This window comes from Bactrocera tryoni, chromosome 4 (assembly GCF_016617805.1).
Source record: "Bactrocera tryoni isolate S06 chromosome 4, CSIRO_BtryS06_freeze2, whole genome shotgun sequence".
Lineage (NCBI taxonomy): Eukaryota > Metazoa > Arthropoda > Insecta > Diptera > Tephritidae > Bactrocera > Bactrocera tryoni.
The window spans coordinates 60,161,516-60,182,382 of NC_052502.1; the positions used below are offsets into that span (position 1 = coordinate 60,161,516).

Here is a 20,867-nt window from a genome sequence, read left to right on the forward strand (position 1 = left end):
AGTAGTTAAAATATCCAGAATCTGAGTTGTTATCAATAATTGAGCTGGTGAATTGTTTTTTTTTACTAATCTCATAAGCAATTTTCTAGATCGCCGTATGATGTTGTTACGATAATTGCCTATCCCGTAGCAGAGTGCACGAGTGGTTTCAACGTTTTCAAAGTGGTCGTGAGGACATAAATGACAATCAACTTGTGGGCCAATCAAAATCCATGATCACCGGAAATTTCATCGAAACTGTGCGTGAATTCATCAAAAATCAGCCGAAATCATCATTTAAATTCATGGAAATGGAATTGAAAATCTCCAAAACAGCGGTTTATCGCATTTTGACGAACATTTGGGCTTACGAAAGGTGTGTGCACGGTTTGTTTTGCTCAAATTGACTGACGTCCCAAAATTGCTCAGAATCCAACATTCGAGTCGACGCTTGTGACCGATTATTTGACCAAAAATCACATTTTAACCGTTAACCACTCCCCGTATTCACCTGATATAGTACCGTGTGACTTCTTTCTTTTCGCAAAAATGCATTTGCCCCTGAACGGAAAGCGTTATGCAGACTTAGATACAAAAGACTTGCACCGGTCATACCAGCCAACGAGCTAAAAAACTCGTTCGACATGCTTTTGGACCATGCAAAAAGCTGTATTAATCACTTGTTCGGTTTTTTTTTAAGTCCTGTTTACTTTGGAACGCACCTTGATAGTCATATACTAGCACTCCCACTATCAACAACGTACACTTCTTTATTAATTCTTTCTTTACCTGCCTTACTTATTCTCTCATATCTCTTTTTCTCATTTCATAATTTTCATACATGCTAATTAATCTTTCTGTTAATATTTCCTTAAACTAAAGTCGCTCTTTATCTTACATAATAATAACAACAGCAATAAACATTTGCACTCATTAGTTTAAAGCTCGTATACATTATGTTAACTTCCTAGCTGTAAGGATTGGGAATTGAGTTTAATTAATAAAGTTGCATTCGAAAAGAACGGACTTGTTATTATATCTATCATAGTAATTTTCAATTATTTGGTTCACTTTTCCTTCACATACCCAATTTATTAAACCTACGGTTGAGTTTACATCACATATACTAAATAGGGTAATAGTATGTAATATAATGTATGTATTTCCCAGTAACATTATACTTTTAGAATATTCTACAGTATCATTCATTGCAGTTCAGATTACACTGCCAAACAAAAATCCACTTGTTTTTTGTGACATGAACAGAACAAAGTGTTTATTATATAAAAATTGCCACTAATGCAGAATATAGCTACAGATTTCTTCTATCACCCATAGTTTTTTTGCTATGAGCATTTTTGTTTTAAAATTTTACTGACGATGTTTTTCGGTGATATTTTGTTTTTGGAGTATTCCTTAACAACGACCAGCAGTAATCGGCAAGCAAACTGGAACAACATTTGCTTTAGTACCATTTTTCCAATTTTCGGGGAAAAAATCTTGAACAGAATCCAGAAAGTGAATTTTAAGGGACATGTTGGAACCCATTTTTTATAGGAAGTAAGTTTAATTGAACATTTCGTCAAATGTTTCATCTTTCATTAGTTATCTTATTAGCAGACCCACAATGCTTCACTGACTCTTGGAAATTTTTGTTTCAGATATAAGAAACCTCTCCCATTTCTGTCCATTGCCTTAACAAAATACTTCATTAAACCCAATTTAATATGTAAAGGTGGTAGTAATACCTTTTTGGGATCAACTAGAGGTTCACTGATAACGTTTTTTTGTCCCGGAGTGAGTGCCTGACGTACTGGCCACTGCTCGGAGTGGTTATGTGAATTCACTGAATAGCCAGAAGTTACACGAAGGTAAATCAGGCGAATACGGTGATAACGGCACGATATTAGTTGAAAATGTGGCGAAATGGTCACCAATAATCAATGCAGTATGAGATGTTGCATTGTGGCACTTCTTTGTTCAAACTACATATCTGTTTGGTCTATTGCCAGGTCTAAGCCACATTGGTCCAATCAGTTTTTTTTACAATTGGCTTAAGTATTTCACAAAAATCCATCTTCTTCCTCCGTCACAGCAGTACTTTCGCCGTTTAGTAGTTTCGAGAGCTTGAAGCCGAGCTCCTGCCAGCCAACATCTCAAGCTCTTCTTTCTCTGGATCTGATTTTGGAAACAAGTTTCTATATCATTTGACATTAGTAAAATTCAAGCTTTGATCGTGTTATTAGATATGGAAGTGTATCTTGTACTTTACTTTTGGCCTCTAATCCCAAAACTTCTTCGACGGCTTTGATCCTACACGGTTTCACGAGAGTTTCTCCGATTGTATGAGATTTGAAACATTGTGCTACTATTTTAGAAATCTCAAAAAACGCTAGTAATATTTTTTCCGATGGAGCAAATCTTGTGCCACTAGACCCGAGTTTCATTTTTTTAGGTTCTCTAATTTTCCTTCAAAGAATTCTTGCGAATGGTCAGACAAATTTGGATGTACTTTTTCTAAGTGACGTTTCAATTTCGCTGTTAAATAACTGTTCTCGTATTTTATCTTATATTATATATAATATTATATTAAAAATATATATTTTAGAAAAATTATCCAAAATAGTTTTAGTTCACAAACAATATACAAATACTACTTTGCTCTAATTACGATCCCGCAAAGAGACATAATTTAAATTTATTTCTCCACACTGAAAATGTTCAACTAATGACGGCGCGAAAACAAAGGTAAGTATGTAATATTAAACACTAATACTGACAAATATAACAAGTGACAGCGCAAAGAGCATGTGATTCCTGAACCCGTCAAGACGTCGCGCGTTGTATCGTTCTATTGAAAATAGGCTCACTCTTCGTTCTATAATTATTGGGTCGTTCAGTAAGTAATTTCCTTTAATGACAACAGCTGATCTTATTGAATTTTTTTCGCAGCTAACTTCCCACTTATCCGCTTTACAATTCTATATTTGAACAGCTCATATCGTAAGATTTATCTGCAAACAAATTTTTCAAATTAGTTTTTGGTAGGACCTATCGAAGGTGGAAAAGAGCATTTTCGGTATATTTTACTGTTTTACTATCAAAAGGGTAAAAACACAATTCAAGCAAGGCGAAACTTATGTGATGTCTACGGAGAAAATGTGGTGATCGAACACCATCGCCAAAATTTCGTTCTGGTAAATGCAAATATTTACATAACACAATAAAAAAATCGTGTTTAAATTGCACTCAAGAAACGAAATTACTATTTATACTCTCTGTATAGATGCAATTATTACCCTAGTGTAGGGAGTACGGCTCCAGATTCAGCTATTTTTTGGATCAAAGGATTTTATTGTTATATTATTTGTTTTCTATCAACCAATTTCCATTAAGTTTAGTTTCACTTATGTGATTTCGTAGCGCAAATTATTGATAAGTTATGTATCTTCCTACAGCAACAATATGAAGAACATAGAGTTTTGTATTAGTTAGGTTGACTTTAATATAAGTATGTATATATTTCTGATGCAAAATAAAATGTAGTTAAAGAGATAAGTGAGCCCATAACCTATGGCATTTGTTAAATAGTTAGCAAATATGATTGTAATCTATCAACTATTTCAGATAATAACGATACAGTTTCGCTGGCACCTTTGCTACTTACAAATTGAGTACGGAATTTCTAATTGTTTTAATATGAGAAGTACCAGCTTTAACCCTAATATTCAAAACGCATGAACGGAAACTAACTCTTTCTCTATTAACACACATACTAGGACGGTCCGATTAATTCTATTGCGTACAACAATACATCGCTGCCACGGCCGTTTTGGTCAAAATACGTTACGATCTACCATATTCTCCGAATTTTACCACATACGATTCTTTTTTCTCAAACATTATAAAGGACGTAAGAGAGGTCCTACTTGAAGACCTCCAGAAAACGTATTTCTCAGACGAGCAAAAAAGTTAGAGCATTATTGAGTAAAGTCTATCGAGCTAGGTTGAGAGGTATATAGTAATTTTTTCACATTTCGATTTGGTTTATGAAAATAAACTAATATTGGACCACCCATAAGCAAACGTACCTATTAGGACTAGCATACAAATTTTACTAAATTTGAATATGTACATACATATAGGTATAAAGAAATATGTATGTAAGATAAATGTTATTGATATAAATAAACAATTATATATCTTCAAATTTACATGTAAGCAATATTTTCAAACCCTTATTATTATATGTAGACAAAAAGTTAGCACTTACGTTTGGAATACTTAAATGCGTGAAATGACAAATCTCTAAGCAAAAAGACTGCGTACATACATACTTGGATTAGGTGAAGATAACCAATGCATGTATTTATAGGTATTTATGTATTTATTATTAATTATGTTTCATATTTATCAATATGTATTCAACAAAATGAAATAGGTATTTACTTACGCTTATTTGACTATAAAATGTAAACAAATCATGTATTTTTTAAATTAACCCGTCTGTATTTTTTGCTTTATATAGTATATATGTATACTAGTGGATCCGGCCACGCGTTGCAGTGGTATACATTTTATGTTGTCTTATATAAAAAATAATTTGGGTTTTTGTCTGTTCGCTATAGCTTACTAAACCGTTGCGGGAAATGAAAAATGTCCTGAAACATTTTGAAGAGAATCCATTGATGATGGTTTGTAAAAATAAAATGTTAATTTTTAACTAACTTACGAGCGTAAATGCAAAAAAAAATCCTTACTTTCTTATAAAGTGAAAATTTGAGTAGAGAAATAATTTGCATAAGTCAACATATAGTATATTGGTAAAGTTTAGAACTGTGTTAGAAATAGGCAAAATAATACAAAAATGGTGTATACCTGCAAGGCAGCCTCGCTATCAAGCAAAAATCCCTCGTACTACATTTGGCTAATAATAAATTTAAAAGAATAAAGCGTACAGCTGCAACCGAAACCACTGGTTTTCGGAAAGTGCAAAAGAACAGCTGGTACGACGAGGAGTGCCGTCTCGCAGTGGAGAGAAAACAGGCTGCCTACCTCGCAACGTTACGATCGACCACTACACGTGCGGGATGGGATAGATACCGAGAGTTGAAGAGGGAAGCGAGACGCATTTGTAGACAGAAGAAGAAAGAAGCCGAAATGAGTGAGTACACAGAGCTTGATAAGCTGGTCGACAGGGGTAATGCTCGAAAATTTTACGACAAAATGCAGCGGCTTACAGAAGGTTTCAAGCCCGGAGCATACTCTTGTAGAACGCCCAAAGGTGATCTAGCCACTAATGCCCAGAGCATACTTAAATTATGGAGGGAACACTTCTCCAGCCTGCTGAATGGCAGTGAACGCACAACACCAGCAGAAGGAGAACCCGATTCCCCAATCGATGACGATGGAGCAGACGTTCCATTACCCGACCATGAAGAAGTTCGAATAGCAATTGCCCGTTTGAAGAACAACAAAGCGGCAGGGGCCGACGGATTGCCGGCCGAGCTATTCAAACACGGCGGCGAAGAACTGATAAGGAGCATGGATCAGCTTCTTTGTAAATTTATGGTCGAACGAAAGCATGCCCAATGATTGGAATTTAAGTGTGCTATGCCCAATCCATAAAAAAGGAGACCCCACAATCTGCGCCAACTACCGTGGGATTAGCCTCCTCGACATCGCATATAAGATTCTATCGAGCATATTGCTTCTGGAGAAAATAGTTCGAGCCGCAGAACTAAATAGAGAAGGTACCGTCTTCTATAAGAGTGTACAGCTGCTGGCATATGCCGATGATATTGGTATCATCGGCCTCAACACCCGCGCCGTTAGTTCTGCTTTCTCCAGGCTGGACAAGGAAGCACAGAAAATGGGTCTGGCAGTGAACGAGGGCAAGACGAAATATCTCCTGTCATCAAACAAACAGTCGTCGCGCTCGCGACTTGGCGCTCACTTCACAGTTGAGAGTAATAACTTTGAAGTTGTAGATAATTTCGTCTATCTTGGAACCAGCGTAAACACCACCAACAATGTCAGCCTAGAAATCCAACGCAGAATAACTCTTGCCAACAGGTGCTACTTTGGACTGAGTAGGCAATTGAGGAGCAAAGTCCTCTCTCGACAAACAAAAACCAAACTCTATAAATAGGTCACTCATAATTCCCGTCCTGCTATATGGTGCAGAGTCTTGGACGATGTCAACAACGGATGAGTCGACGTTGCGAGTTTTCAAGAGAAAAGTTCTGTGAAAAATTTATGGTCCTTTGCGCGTTAGCCACGGCGAATACCGCATTCGATGGAACGAAGAGCTGTACGAGATATACGACGCCGTTGACATAGTTCAGCGAATTAAAAGACAGCGGCTACGCTGGCTAGGTCATGTTGTCCGGATGAAGAGGAAGACCTCCACTCCGTTGGAAGAACCAAGTGGAGAAGGACCTGGCTTCGCTTGGAATATCCAATTGGCGCCACATAGCGAAAAGAAGAAACGACTGGCGCGCTGTTGTTAACTCGGCTATAATCGCGTAAGCGGTGTCTACGCCAATTAAGAAGAAGAAGAAAGCGTGTTGAGGGCATTAAAAAGATCCGTCTTTAGGTCTACGGTGTACATCCTTCAGAGTATTTAGCTTAGGATGTTACTACATCACGCATGCGGTCCAACCTCATTCGAATACTTAAAAACCGTTGAGGGAGCTCTCAAAGAAACCTATCGGGCAGATTGGCGTGACAGAGGTTTTCTAGAAACCGATGATCATTGGGAAAATACTCTGAGAGAAACATCAATTTCGGCGTGTCCAGTACAACTAAGAGAGTTTTTTGTCGTCATACTTTTATTTTGTCTACCTTACAGTCGATAGCGTGAACAATAAGAAATACATTTTTGTTATCCGCCTGATGGCATTGGCAAGACGTTTCTTGCAAATTTAATACTTGCTAAAATAAGACAATCAGGGAAGATAGCGATAGCAGTTCCTTCGTCAGGAATTGCTGTAACTCTTCTAAAAGATGAAAGAACTGCTCATTCAACTTTTAAGCTTCCGCTATTCGTAAATCTTGAACAAAAATCAATATGTTCTATCCGCAAAAATGTGCCTCTTGGTAAACTATTACAAGACGTTTCATTGATTATGTGGGATGAATGCACCAGGAGCCTTAAAGCACATATAGAGGCAGTGGACAAAACATTAAAAGACCTTAGAAACTCCTCTGCTCTGATGGGCGGGATAACTTTTCTATTTGCTGGAGATTTCCGACAGACTCTTCCTGTCATTAACAGAGGTACGCGAGCAGATATCATAAAAGCATACCATCGCCTTTATGGACTTCGATTGAAAATATAAAATTAAGGACGAATATGAGAGCTCATCTACATGGAATCACTGATGGTGATTTTCCACAGCAACTGCTTAAACTTGATAAAGGAATTTTCCACTCCAACCAAATAGTCCACTCTAGGCCAAATAGTCCATAGTTTAGAAATTTTAATAGATGCAGTATACCCTGATATCGAGAATTAGCACGAAAAGGTGTGTTATTGTTATAAACGGTTTAATTATTCAAAAAGTTCCCACAAAATAAACAAATACAAATCGATATACACAGTGACTAATATCGAAGACGCAGCCCATTATCCAAAGGAGTTTTTAAATTCATTAAGCCCTTCTAGACTGCCACCACATGAATTGGATTTAAAAATTGGAATTCCAATTATGCTGGTTGAAAAATTTAAGCCCTCCAAGCATGTGCAATGGAACGAGGCTGATTATTAAAGAATTTGAGGACAATTTAATTGTAGCAACCATTATCACCGGCCCAGCAGCTGGTCAATCAGCTCATATACCAAGGATTCCAATGATCCCAAGTGATCTGCCAATCCCATTTAAATGGCTTCAATTTCCGGTGAAAACATCTTTCGTTCTAACTATAAAGAAACTTCAAGGCCAAACTTTCGAATTAGTAGTGGTTGACGAAAAAATGTTTTGCTCATGGCCAACTGTATGTTGGTCTATCGCGGATTGGATATCCTGAAAATCAATTTATATTGCTGCCACAAAATAAATTAACATCAAATATCGTTTAAAGGAAAGCTCTGACTCAATAAATTATTTTTGAGGAGCAGAGAAAGTAAAATATATAGCAAAGGTCTTTTTACAAAAATAAAAAAAATAATAACAATACAAATAATGTACTTTCATTTTCGAATTTCCTTTATTTTATTTCTTTTTAATGACCCCGCGCAAAAACAAGTGTGTACAAAATTAAAACTTTTGAAATGTTTGTTAAATCCCCGTGCGAAGCCGGGGCGGGCTGCTAGTTATTCATCCTTATATAAAAAACTATTCAATACAGTGAAAATTTTATTTACGAATAAAGGCGAAAACGTTTTTGTTGGTATAAGAATCCAAGGGATTGTACTTTTGTACTTGAGATTTAATTTTAATTATGGTCAAACAAATGAATTTCATTGGATAAAATATAGAATTTAAGGCCGCTTTCTCAATGTCTGGTTAACAGCCTTTCTGTCCAGTTAATGGAGTTCTTGGCTTAAAAGATTGCACTTAATAAACATCAATTAACTTTCGGACCGAACGATGCATGTTAATGATGCATGGTTAATGAAGATATCAGCTTAGAGCGTTATGTTCACCTAACAGTTGTACGTATTACCTAAAACTAATCGATATAGATATAGAGTTATATATACATACATATATATTATAAATGATCAGAATGACGCGAAAAGTTGAAATCCGGTTAACTGTGGGTCTGTTCGTCCGAGCAAGCTGTAACTTGAGTAAAAATTTAGATATCTAGACATGGTATACAGGTTCCTTAGTACAAAAAAAATTCGAGTTCGTAGATGGGCGTAATCGGACCACTGTCATGCCCACAAATCGCCATTAACCGAAAACACATAAAGTGCCATAACTAAGGACTAAATTAAGATATAGCAAGGGACACCTGTGGATAAAAATTTTTTAAAAAGTGGGCGTGCCCCCGCCGCCTAATATGTTGCGCATATCTCCTAAACCACTAAAGCTACAACGACCAAATTCGCCCGGCATAAATATTACAAGAACTCCTATAGTGTGAAAATCCCCATATAATGGTACTGTTCAAAACTACTTAAAGCGCGATAAATTAATAACTAAAAATGTCAGAGACATTAAATTTTACCACCCAAATGGTAAAAGGAAGCTTTATAAGAGCGGTGTGAAAATTGGACGATGGGCGTGGCACCGCCCATTTTTTGGTGAAATCCCATATCTCAGGACCCGACCAACCGATTTCGACAAAATTTGGTACGTGGCGTTATTTTCATATTCTTATATCACGTTATGAAAATGAGTGAAATCGGACAATAACCATGTCTACTTCCCATATAGCACAATTTTAAATTCCACTTGATTCGTTGAGTTTCCAGCACACAAATCAAGAAACAATTAATATAACGGGATTAAACTTTGCACGAATAATGCCTTTAGTGTGTGCCACCTTATGACAAAAAATTGTTCAAACCCAACCAAAACTGTTCAAGACCCTAGGTACCGAGGGTCATGTGGACCCCAGTACCACAGTTGACTTTTTTTGGAAAATATCGGCCAATGTGTGAGATACATATGTAATAGAAAAATGCAGTAGTAATTCTGTGTATCCAAAATGGCGGGAATTGGATCATTACTGCCCTGAATCCCCATATTCCTAATATAAACATTTTTGAACTTCCTGGTGACCATATGCTGGATATATCGGCCGATATTTGAGTTATCTCAATGAGAATTTCAGAACGTATTTTACGCATATCAGTGTATTATTGTGCCTAAAATAGATATAATTGAGCTAAAACTTGACCTAGCACCATATTACCATTACCAGGATTTTGGAACATCCGGCTGATTTTGTGTAATAACTATGTATAATAATTTTGGTTTTTTCTAACAAATCTTATGCAGAATATATATATTTGTATATAGGTCATAATAATATGTATAAGTTATATATGGTGTATGCATATACAAAATTGCTTAGATTGCGATCTTTTGGTTGACGTTTTACACGGTAAGGCTTGGCTTGGCTTTGATTAATGCAAGTTGCACGAGTATAAAATGTTCGGTTGCATACGAACTTAGCCCTCTCTTACTTGTTTATTTATGAATGTTTTTTTGTCTTCTAAGCTGGTTCGAACTGGACACAATGTGCTAAATTTTCTTAAAATCGGTTCAGTAGTTTAGGAGTCCATCGCGGGCAAAAACGCAACACGTAATTTTTATACTCTCGCAACAAAGTTGCTAAGGAGAGTATTATAGTTTTGTTCAATAACGGTTGTTTGTAAGTCCTAAAACTAAAAGAGTCAGATATAGGGTTATATATACCAAAGTGATCAGGGGACGAGTAGAGTTGAAATTTAACTTGAGTAAAAATTGAAAATGGGCGTGGCGTCGCCCACTTATGGACCAAAAACCATGAAATTCGGTATATAATATTTTCTTAACACCCTGATGACATGTACGAAATATGGGTGAAATCGGTTCACAACCACGCCTTCTTCCAATATAACGCTTTTTTGAATTCAATCTGATGCCTTCTCTGTATAATATATACATTAGGAACCAATGATGATAGCGGAATAAAACTTTACCCAAATACGGTATTTGAAAAATATGTAAATGACGGAAAATGAAATCTCGATTATCACTTTATCATGCGAGAGTATAAAATGTTCGGTGACACCCGAACTTAACCCTTCCTTACTTGTTATATATAAAGTTATGCATATATGTACATATATGATAAATAGAAACATCATTCAGAATATTATGTATATCTTCCGGCTTCTTGTTATAATTTTCCCGTAAACAAGTTTTTTTTGGCTTATTCAACGGTAAAAACGTAAAATTTCTATTCATCAGAAGATGAGGGCTTCTGACTTGTTTTCTTCAAGGGTGGGAAGTAATTTTATTGAACGTACCGCATCGGGGCTTTGTCGCCTTTAAAGGTTAAGATATTATTTTACTACCTCCGCCTTAAAATGTAGATTATATAAAATTATAAACTGAGTTGCATGCCACATATTTTTTCCCATTCCTCTCTTTGCGATTTGTCAGTTGGAGACAAAATATTGGTATTATTTCCATCAGTTGTTTTGCACACGCAGCAAGTATTTATCATTTATGGCCATAACATCCGACAGTAGTGCCATACAGATTATGCGTTTGTAGTGTCCTTTTTATTAAAGTGTAATTTTTTATTTTGTAAGGTTTATAAATAAATCTTTCTGTGAACACCGAAAGTATATACTACATGTGTACGTACATCAGACCCGTAGCCAGGATTTAGTTTCTAGAGGTGCCCAAATCCTATGGGAAGGGAAAATAGGTAAAAAACAGAAAGTAAACACTCAAAAGACCTTTCATGTCTACTAGGCTAAATATTTAGCCTGCATAAAGACACTGAATATTCAGCCATTGAATAAAAACGCCAGTGTAGTATGAAAAATTTATTTACCTTTTAAAAACATGAAGAACTCAATTGCAATGATTAACCTTTAAGGAAGGAGGGGCCAGGTTCCCTTGGGGACATTTTTTGTTTTATTATTTTTGAAAAATTAAAATCTTAGACTATATATGAGATTAAGTCATTTGAAAAGGTCCTTCGATTTTTATATAATTTGCAAAAAGTGCTTCTATTAAGAACCGTGCAAAGAAAATATTTAACTATGATCGTAGATCGAGTTGAAATCCAGTTGGGTATGGTCGACTGTCTACATTTTAAACATGATTCAATTATATAATTCGAAGTGTGATTACTCCTACGAAAAAAATTTAATCCACATTGTCAAAAAATTTACTTTGATTTTTATAATTTTGGGTGTTTTATAATTTATTGGTATTTGGTTATCACTCAGAAGACGGGTTTTCATTGATTGCAATTTTTGAATCATAAAAGGGAAACAAAACAACGAATTTTGATATCATGAATTAAAATCTTTTTACAAATTGTCTTTTTGCATTCAACACAAACTTTTATAACTGGATTATGATAATGAATTTGTAAATTGGAATTCGTTTGGTGTCATAATTTTCTCAATATTATTTTTTTATCAAACTTAACGAATTGTTATCATTATTATGAAAGACTAAAGGCCGTCCGGCAACTGTCCGAATACACACAAATTGTATGTTGCAAATATAATGTACTTTACATCAAGTTCCGTTAAGTTTTTTCAAACGTCATTTGCTTAGGGAAAATGCGAAACTGGTCGCATTTTCCGTAAGGAATCAGCTGTTTTCGCTTTTTGTCAGCAAATACATACATCATTTTGAATTTGAAAATGAAGGACGACAAATATTTTGTCAACAGATATATTAATATTGAAAAAAAGAAATTTTTGTACGACAAACGCGTGTATATAAAAAAATCTATGTGGTTAATCCTCTCCATTTTTAGGACTCGTAAAAAAAAAAACATTCTTTTTCCATTTTCTATTTATTTCCCTCACTGAACATGACCGAACTCTCTTTTTTGTTTTAATTTCACTAATTTTTGTAAATATGGATATTCCTTCTAAAACAGAAGTAAACATTTTCATTGTTTTTAAATATTTTAAGTACATTATAGTCATTCAAAAGTCTACTCTCGGTTCCTTATGCAATTGACAGGCTTTTCGTTGATTTTTTGACAGTAACATACGGCAGCGTATGTAGTATATTATAGTTAGGCCTTTAAAATGGAACTACATTTAAATATCATATTTATTCATTTCTATAAATTACAAGGGTATATTTGTAGGTCCTCATACATACATGACAGTTGATAAAGTATACGAGCCTTGAATAAAAACTGAATAATCAGAAAAACTCGGCTGGAAATACTTTGTGAACATTGTACACAATTTTCTAGGAAACCATAAATCAGAATATATATATATAATCATGTAAAGCTTTAGGGTATAATATGTCCTTAAAAATACATATGCTGGAGTCTTATCTGACGAATAAGGTGAAATTCTCCATCAGGATGTTTCCTTATTGGAGAAGTACTATCAATGGAAATGGAATACAGGAATAGTAGCAGATAATTATAGAAGACTTTAAAAAATATATTTTTTCTGTATTTAGTAATAATTTCTCTAAATATAGCTGACGTTTGTACGTTTTAAGAGAATATTATAAATAAATGTTTTGATGTCACAAGAAATCCTGTCATGCCAATTTTACTTTCATTCAAATTATTGTTTATAGGCAAAAAAAAAAGTTTGGAACTTTAACATTTTCTTAGTGCGGTGAATTTTCTCGATCCGGCCCTAGTTAGCCCACACACGTGCACGGTGCAACAATATTACAACAACAGTACTTCATTTGAAATATGTTCAGCGTTCTTTATCTACAAAACTGTACAAACTACGCTAATTTATTAAATCTAATAACTGCTTCGGTATTTAAGTAGCTAACTAAATTGTTGTTGTTTTTTAGCTGTACCCACCTAAATAAAAATGCTACTTCTTTTCCGACTTTGTACTTATTAGTTATCAAAAACTTTATCTAATAAAAAATATCAAACACATTATTTAATAAAAAATACATACATATATATTAGTTGGTTTATTATTATTAAGATTAAGGGGAAAAATACGAACTCCTGTCCTGCTTTATTTGCGAACTTACCATTCTTGTGATTAAGAAATAGTTATCTTGGTCTAAACAATTTAACTGGGAAAAAATTTTGAAAATTATTACTTCTTTTAGTTAGGAAGATTTTATTCCTCCAATAAATCAGGGCTAAAACATTTATCAAACAATTTAAAAACATACAAAGAAATAATTATGGGCGGAATATTCTTTTTCAGTAAGAAGATATCAATTTCACCAGTTTAGTTGGTCGAGTAGTCCCTGAGTTTTATTGGTTATCAATAGGCTTCCTAACGTGTATATGCATATGTAACATATTATGTATATTTTTTCGTTTCTCAATTCAGACTAATGACATAGCTCTACAAAAAAATGGATTCCTTGTACTGGATATTTTAGCAAATAGGGATGCTTTAAAATGCCCACATTGAATTTATTCATGGATGTATTGAATATGTTCTTATTATTATGATTATTACATATATGATATTTTGACAACTTATCGGCTTTTTAGTAATAATTTGTGGATTTTTCTCCTTTTTTACTCAATGAAAACCTGCATTTGCCTTGAAAATCTTTATAAAAATTAATGAAACATGTGTGAAATCGTTGACTCTAATTTAAAAAAATATGATCTTAGGGTTCCGAATACAGAAATGCAATTAATGGTAGTATTTGTTCATTGCTTAGAGTAATTTTAAAAATATTTTGATTGATTGTGAGAATTTATTAATTTGCTGAATTGAATATTTCGGATAAAGTCCCATTAACAACTAATAATTATTGCTATAATGTACAATGTGAGTAAAAAATTAACCTTAATTATAGCCAAGAAGTTCAGTATTCCTCCATTTACCACGTAAAAAAAAATTAACCGAGGAATCAATGTACCAGTTTGTTCAATCGTATGGATAATATAGTAGCACTCAAATATATTTGAATGGAAATACGTAATTAACTTAAAGAAAGAAATATCTCTTTAAGGTCGAGTGCAACCGAACATTTTATACTTTCGCATTTTCAAGCTTTCCCAGAAAGCCTTTGAAATACCTTCAAGTATTGGCAAAACTGTTTACTAAGCAGGTAAGGAATGGCTAAGGATATAACCGAACATTTCATACCCTTGCAACTTGCACGGATGCAAGCCGGAGAAATATATTCAATTTTGGCAAAACTTCATATTAAAAAATGTATTCGACGACATCGGTATTTTAAAGAGGTGATAAACTCAATTAGTTTTATAACTACATATATCAACGAATCATCAACATTCATTAACGAATTGTGTGGTGTGGCGTAGTTCTGGTGGAACACTACACTATTCCTGTTGGCCAATTCTGGATGCTTCTGGTCGATCACCTGCTTCAAGCGGTCCAGTTGTTTGCAGTAGATGGTAGAACTAAGCGTCTGGCCATATGGGAGCAGCTCATAGAAAATTATTCCCTTCGAAACCTACCAAACACACAGCAAAACCTTCCTGGCCGTCAATCCCGACTTGGCCACTGTTTGGGACGATTCACCGGCCTTTGACCACGACCGTTTTCACTTTATATTGTCGTATGTGATTCATTTTTCGTCGCCAGGCACCATCCGCTTCAAAAATGGGTCGAATTCGTTCCGTTTCCAGAAAGTTTTTTTGCGTCAAATCATGCGGCACCGAAACATCTCACGGAACGTTTCTCTAGCGGATTTGCCTTTAACGAAGGAAAATTTTAGAATAGCGCGAATTTCGGCGTTATTGAGCTCCATGTTTACACGCCTATAACTGTTGAATGCAATATCCAAACTAATCGTGCATAGCGTCGTTTTGTAGGTTATGTCAAGACCTATTGCCAGATACGAGCTCTGTAGTGCTTTATACATAGCCGAAATTCAAAAGACAAAATGGCCGGAGATATTTAATTAATATTTTACTTCGCTTTACCGACATAAACTTAACCTAAGAGGGTAAATTTTGATTTAAGTTGATGTGAAAAACATCAATGAGAACAGCATAACTGCTAATATTAGGGATATCAAATTAGAACCAAGGTCTAGACCAACTAAATTAAGTATATAACATTTTTGTTTTAAATTCCTATGTCACAGTGCAAAGGGTGAAGTCGGACTTCCATCACGCCTTTCCCAACAACACAATTTAAAAGTCCATTTGAATTGAATTAATATAACGAGATAAACCTTTTGCATGAATAGTGCTCTTAAAGCATCACCTTATGACCAAAAACCTATGGACCCCAGTACATGTAGTTGACTTTTTACCGAAAATATCGAAAGTTCAAAAATCTTTCTGTTAGATTAATGAAATGTTAAAATGATTTGGCCAGTGCAAATTTAGGTGATTTGAGGCCTCTTTTTAATTCTCAAATTACAGGTGCTTCTCACTAAGGCGATTCGTTTTTCAGTTTTGTATCTTAATTTGCGTCTCAGATATGGAATTTAAATTTTAAAGCAGACCTGGATTACATTTCATGCTGCACTGAACTATGTAAAAAGTTGAACATTGTCTTTTCGAGATTGTTCGTCTATTTGTTTCGGTTCTGCCAAATATCAATCCTACACCTCAAGAAATAAGACGCGGCATATACTGTAAATTTTTATTTCATGGATTTGGTAAGTATATTATGTATATTATTATGAAAAAATTTATAATTTTAATATTTAATGAGTGATTAGTGAGTGCTTAAAATTCAGTGTTCCAAAAGCCACTTGAAACGAAACAGCGAACGTAAAACTTATTATTTCCAAAAAAAATACTATCTGACACTTTTAAGGTATCCCAGAGATTGACCGACCTAAGTGTTTGTTAAAAAGTCATCCAAATGCATTGAAGTTCACAAAAAAAAACGTGTTATTATCACAATTTGGAATCACGTAAAACTTATTATTTCCAGAAAAAATACTATCTGACTCTTTTAAGGTATCCCAGAGATTGACCGACCTAAGTATTCGTTAAAAAGTCATCCAAATGCATTGAAGTTCACAAAAAAAAACGTGTTATTATCACAATTTGGAATTGGTCAAGTAGTTTCGGATATAACAGCCGCTTTCATCCTCAAGTTTTTATTCAGATTCGTATATAGCTCATTTGTACTGTACATTTGTACGGAATTTTTTTGTTTTGTGTGAGTCTTCTTAGTTTTGTATTGTCGGAGCAATGACACACATTGTACATATATTAAGTTGTGAGAGTTTCAATTTTTATACTTTTGCAACCAGTTGCTACAGAGTATTGTAGTTCTGTTCACCTAACGGTTGTAGGAATCACCTAAAATCAACCGAGATAGATATAGGGTTATATAGACTAGTCGGACCACTACCACGCCCATAAATTTCCATTAACCGAAAACGTATAAAGTGCCATAACTAAGTATTAACTTAAGGTATAAAACTGTAATTTGGTACAGATGATCGCAGCAGCAAGGGACACCTGTGTGCAAGATTTTTTGAAAAAATGGAAGGCGGGGCAACCGCTTAAGCTACTAGAACCAAATTTGCTGACTACAAATCTTATAAGAACTTCTACCTGCAGTGTAAAAATGGATGAAATCGGAGGACAACCCCGCTGACTCCATATATAACGGTACTGTTAAAAACTACTAAAAGCGCGATAAATCTGTAACTAAATACATCACAGTCATTAAATTTTACCACCGAGATGGCATTTGAGAGCTTTATGGGAGCTGGTGTGAAAATAGGTCGATGGGCGTGGCACCGCCCACTTTTTGGTGAAACCCATATCTCGGGACTCGGCTGACCGATTTAGACAAAATTTAGTACGTGGCATTCTTTTTATATTCTTATGTCACATTGTGAAAATGTACAATCGGACAACTACCACGCCTACTTCCCATAGAGCTCAATTTTAAATTTCACTTTCACTGTTCAGGCCCCTAGGTACCGAATATTTAGACCCCGGTACCTATAGTTGACTTTTGATCGAAAATGTCGGTCAATGTGATATATATAACTGAAATTAAGGGATAATACATCTCTTATATTGATATGTCTGTATGTCACAAATGCGTTGAATCGGACCAATACTTCCCTTATCCCTATACACTTAATATATAGATTTTCGAACTTAGGGAGCTTTGTACCGCATATATCGTTCAATATGTGAGTTATCCCAATGAAAATAAGAGAGCGTGTTTTATTCATAACAGTGTACCTTTGGGCCAAAAATAGATAAATTTCAGCGAGAACTTGGTTTTGCCTCTATATACATAACTAATATGTATTAGGATTTTCGAACATCCGGCTGACTTTACTCTATATGATTGGTTTTGCACCTGAAAGTATTTCTCTGATTTTGATTCTTGCAAGTTGCAAGAGTATAAAATGCACCTGAACTTAACCTCTCCTTACTTGTGTAATTTAATATTGTTTATGAGTAAAAAAAAACTTTCAACTAAGCAGAAAAAATCATCGTAAACACATATACTATATTAGATTGATTTCAAAAAGCTGAGATTTTAAGAAAAATAGATCGAGGCGTTAGTAAAAGTCGATTGGCGTTGATTATAATATCAAAATATATCAAGTTAAGAAAACGTCATTGAAAGCAGAGAACATATCAAGAAACAAAACAAGAAAACACTTAAACCGGCGTAACTGTGTAATGACTAGTCCAATTATGAAATTAAGATTTCGTTACTCAATCAAATCAGTTGTTGAGCAAGATATTCAGACAACAGCGTTTTCCCGACGCAGTTGAAAGCAACAACACCTTGATAAATTGGCTTGAAAATAATAAAGGTGCTAATTGGGTGGCAGATGACTCTATATGTATAAAGTTTCCTGAAAAAATAATAATTAAGAGTAACTGTGAATTTTAAACCAGTACAAAAAATTACACTATTTCGTAATGTAACCAAATCATTAAAATAAGTTTGGGGTTTTATTTCCAAAAACTTCGGTTTAATACTGTATTTGTTTCAATTTTAAAAAAAGTTTGCAAAATTTAATAATTCCATGAGGTTAATTACCCTTGGGATTTTTTGCCTAACTTTCTGGAAACTCTACTGAATTATCCTAAGCATTACTTGAAAACTTTAAATTATTATTTAGTTAAATAATTTCTTTGACTTTGGCGAAATGAAGTGAACCCATATATTACTAATTTTAAAAATTATGAGTGCCCAATGCTAAATTCAACTTTTCATATCATTATATTTAAACACATACTACTACTACATAATTTTCTATTTTTAACAAACAGATTTTTAAAAATTTTAGATGATATAGAAATGTTTTATGAAATTTATATACAATATACGATAATTGTACAGTGAACATACATAATTACTTACATTCTGACGAGCTGACCAAGAATTGCATAAAAGGGAAGCGTCTTCTAAAATACGGGTCTGAAAATATGTACAAGCAGTATTGATAATATTATATAGGTGTAAATGTATGAGAAATATATGAGGGTATGTGATTTCTTTTTTTGTATTAATTAATAATAATTCAACAAAATATTTTTTTTATTTCGTAATTAAATTCAGTTAAGTTCCAATTGTAATTAGAGAAAATTGATTTGTATTATTTCTTTATTTAATACATAACAAAAAGTTAAATATCGACATTTTTTGATTTTTGAAATGGTTTTAATACAATAAATTTTATATGCTGTACATTATCGCGTCATTTACTTGCTAACTATGTTGAACTTTCTATTTCTCTATTATATAGGTATGTACATGAAACCATAAACAAAATACATGTACATGGCTTCAAGAAGAGTGCTAAAAGCCGTGTAATAAATTTAGTTGGGGGAAGTTAAGGTACCCAATAAAACACAACCGTGTAACCCAGAAAATAGTTCAATTATCGCATAATTGATAAATGCGTTACTAAATATTATATTTTAGAATTTCCTTTTCCTGCGAAAGGCAATTAAAAATATACACCGATATTACAGAAGGCTAGTCGATTACATTTGCCGTTATGCTTGCGTATGACACTAAACAGCAATGTTATTTGCGATAAGCTACTTGACTATACATATGACATGAAAAATCCATAAAGTGTTTGAAAAGCAAAAATTTTTTTTAAGATTAATGCACATAAATTATTCTGTTTCTTTAAAGATATTAAATGTAATCAAACTTTAAAAGTGATTTTGATATTTCTTCCCGCTATGTTAGCGGTTTTACTAAAATATACAAAAAATGGAGACAGATAACTTAGTTGTCTGCGGTAATAGAACTACTACTATTATTTAAGCACTGTTTTAACATGAAACGTTTTTATCTTTAAAAGTTCTTTAAAACACTAATTTAAAGCAATAACTAAATAATATATGTCGGGACATTCTAATTTACATCTAATCTAAATGATACAAGTGAGTTGCATGGAATTGGTATAAAAAATCCACACAATGGGGGTGCCGCCTCCCACCATTAGGGGATATCTCTTATCTATTCTAGAAGAATGACGTCAGATAACTTTGGAAGGCGTAATCTTGTTTTCAACAACCTCTCTCTTTACATCGTATATTACGGCTTAGAATTAAAAAAATCGAAATATAACCACAACCCCTTTCATAGAACACAATTCCAAATTCTGCCAGTTTTATTCACTTTACAATAGATAATCTAAGCACTAATGAAGAAATTGAAATATATGTAACTATAAATTATGCCTTTAGTACCTCTATCTCTCAAACTGGTTGAAATTAGACTATTATATATAGTATCAATCAACTTATAAATTATCTTTAGAATATGTAGAAAAATCTTAATATTAAGCAAAAGTAAATTCTTGGATATAATAAAATGTGGTGCAAAAATTTAATCAGTCTATGAATTACCCCAGTCGTAATATGCAGTTTATAGTTATAATAGTTTTCGCTATTCTAGTTGACTTTATCGCGAACAATCATAACGCGGCTTGCTTCTTAATATAGCGGAAGCACGATATGATTTCTATACCTCATACAAGAACAACAATGATTAGCAGCCCTTTGGGCGACTTGTCATCATATTTATATTAAATTTCATCTCTTTTTCTAGTTTATATACAGATAACTGTAAAAAATTTGTTTCAAAAAGTGGAAATAAATAACTAAAATGCAAAAATCTAAACACCAGATCAATTATAGCGAGCACGATATGATACATACATATATGTATAAATGCAAGAAAGAAAAGATTTTTGGTTATGGCAATACGACGAAATATTAACTGTCTTCGATTCGTTAAGCGTTGAGGAGAAGGGAATCCAAAAACTCTATCCGATGCTGCAACAAACGGG

At 33.9% G+C, this 20,867-nt stretch overlaps 1 protein-coding gene across 1 annotated transcript in view; it reads right to left on the reverse strand.

Moving 5' to 3' along the window:
- LOC120775007 (inhibitory POU protein-like) overlaps positions 1-20,867 on the reverse strand; it is a 43,017-nt gene that overhangs the window by 16,140 nt on the left and 6,010 nt on the right. The window contains exon 2 of the mRNA XM_040104940.1: positions 18,920-18,976. Coding sequence (XP_039960874.1) covers positions 18,920-18,976 — 57 coding nt within the window. The remainder of the gene's footprint in view (positions 1-18,919; positions 18,977-20,867) is intronic.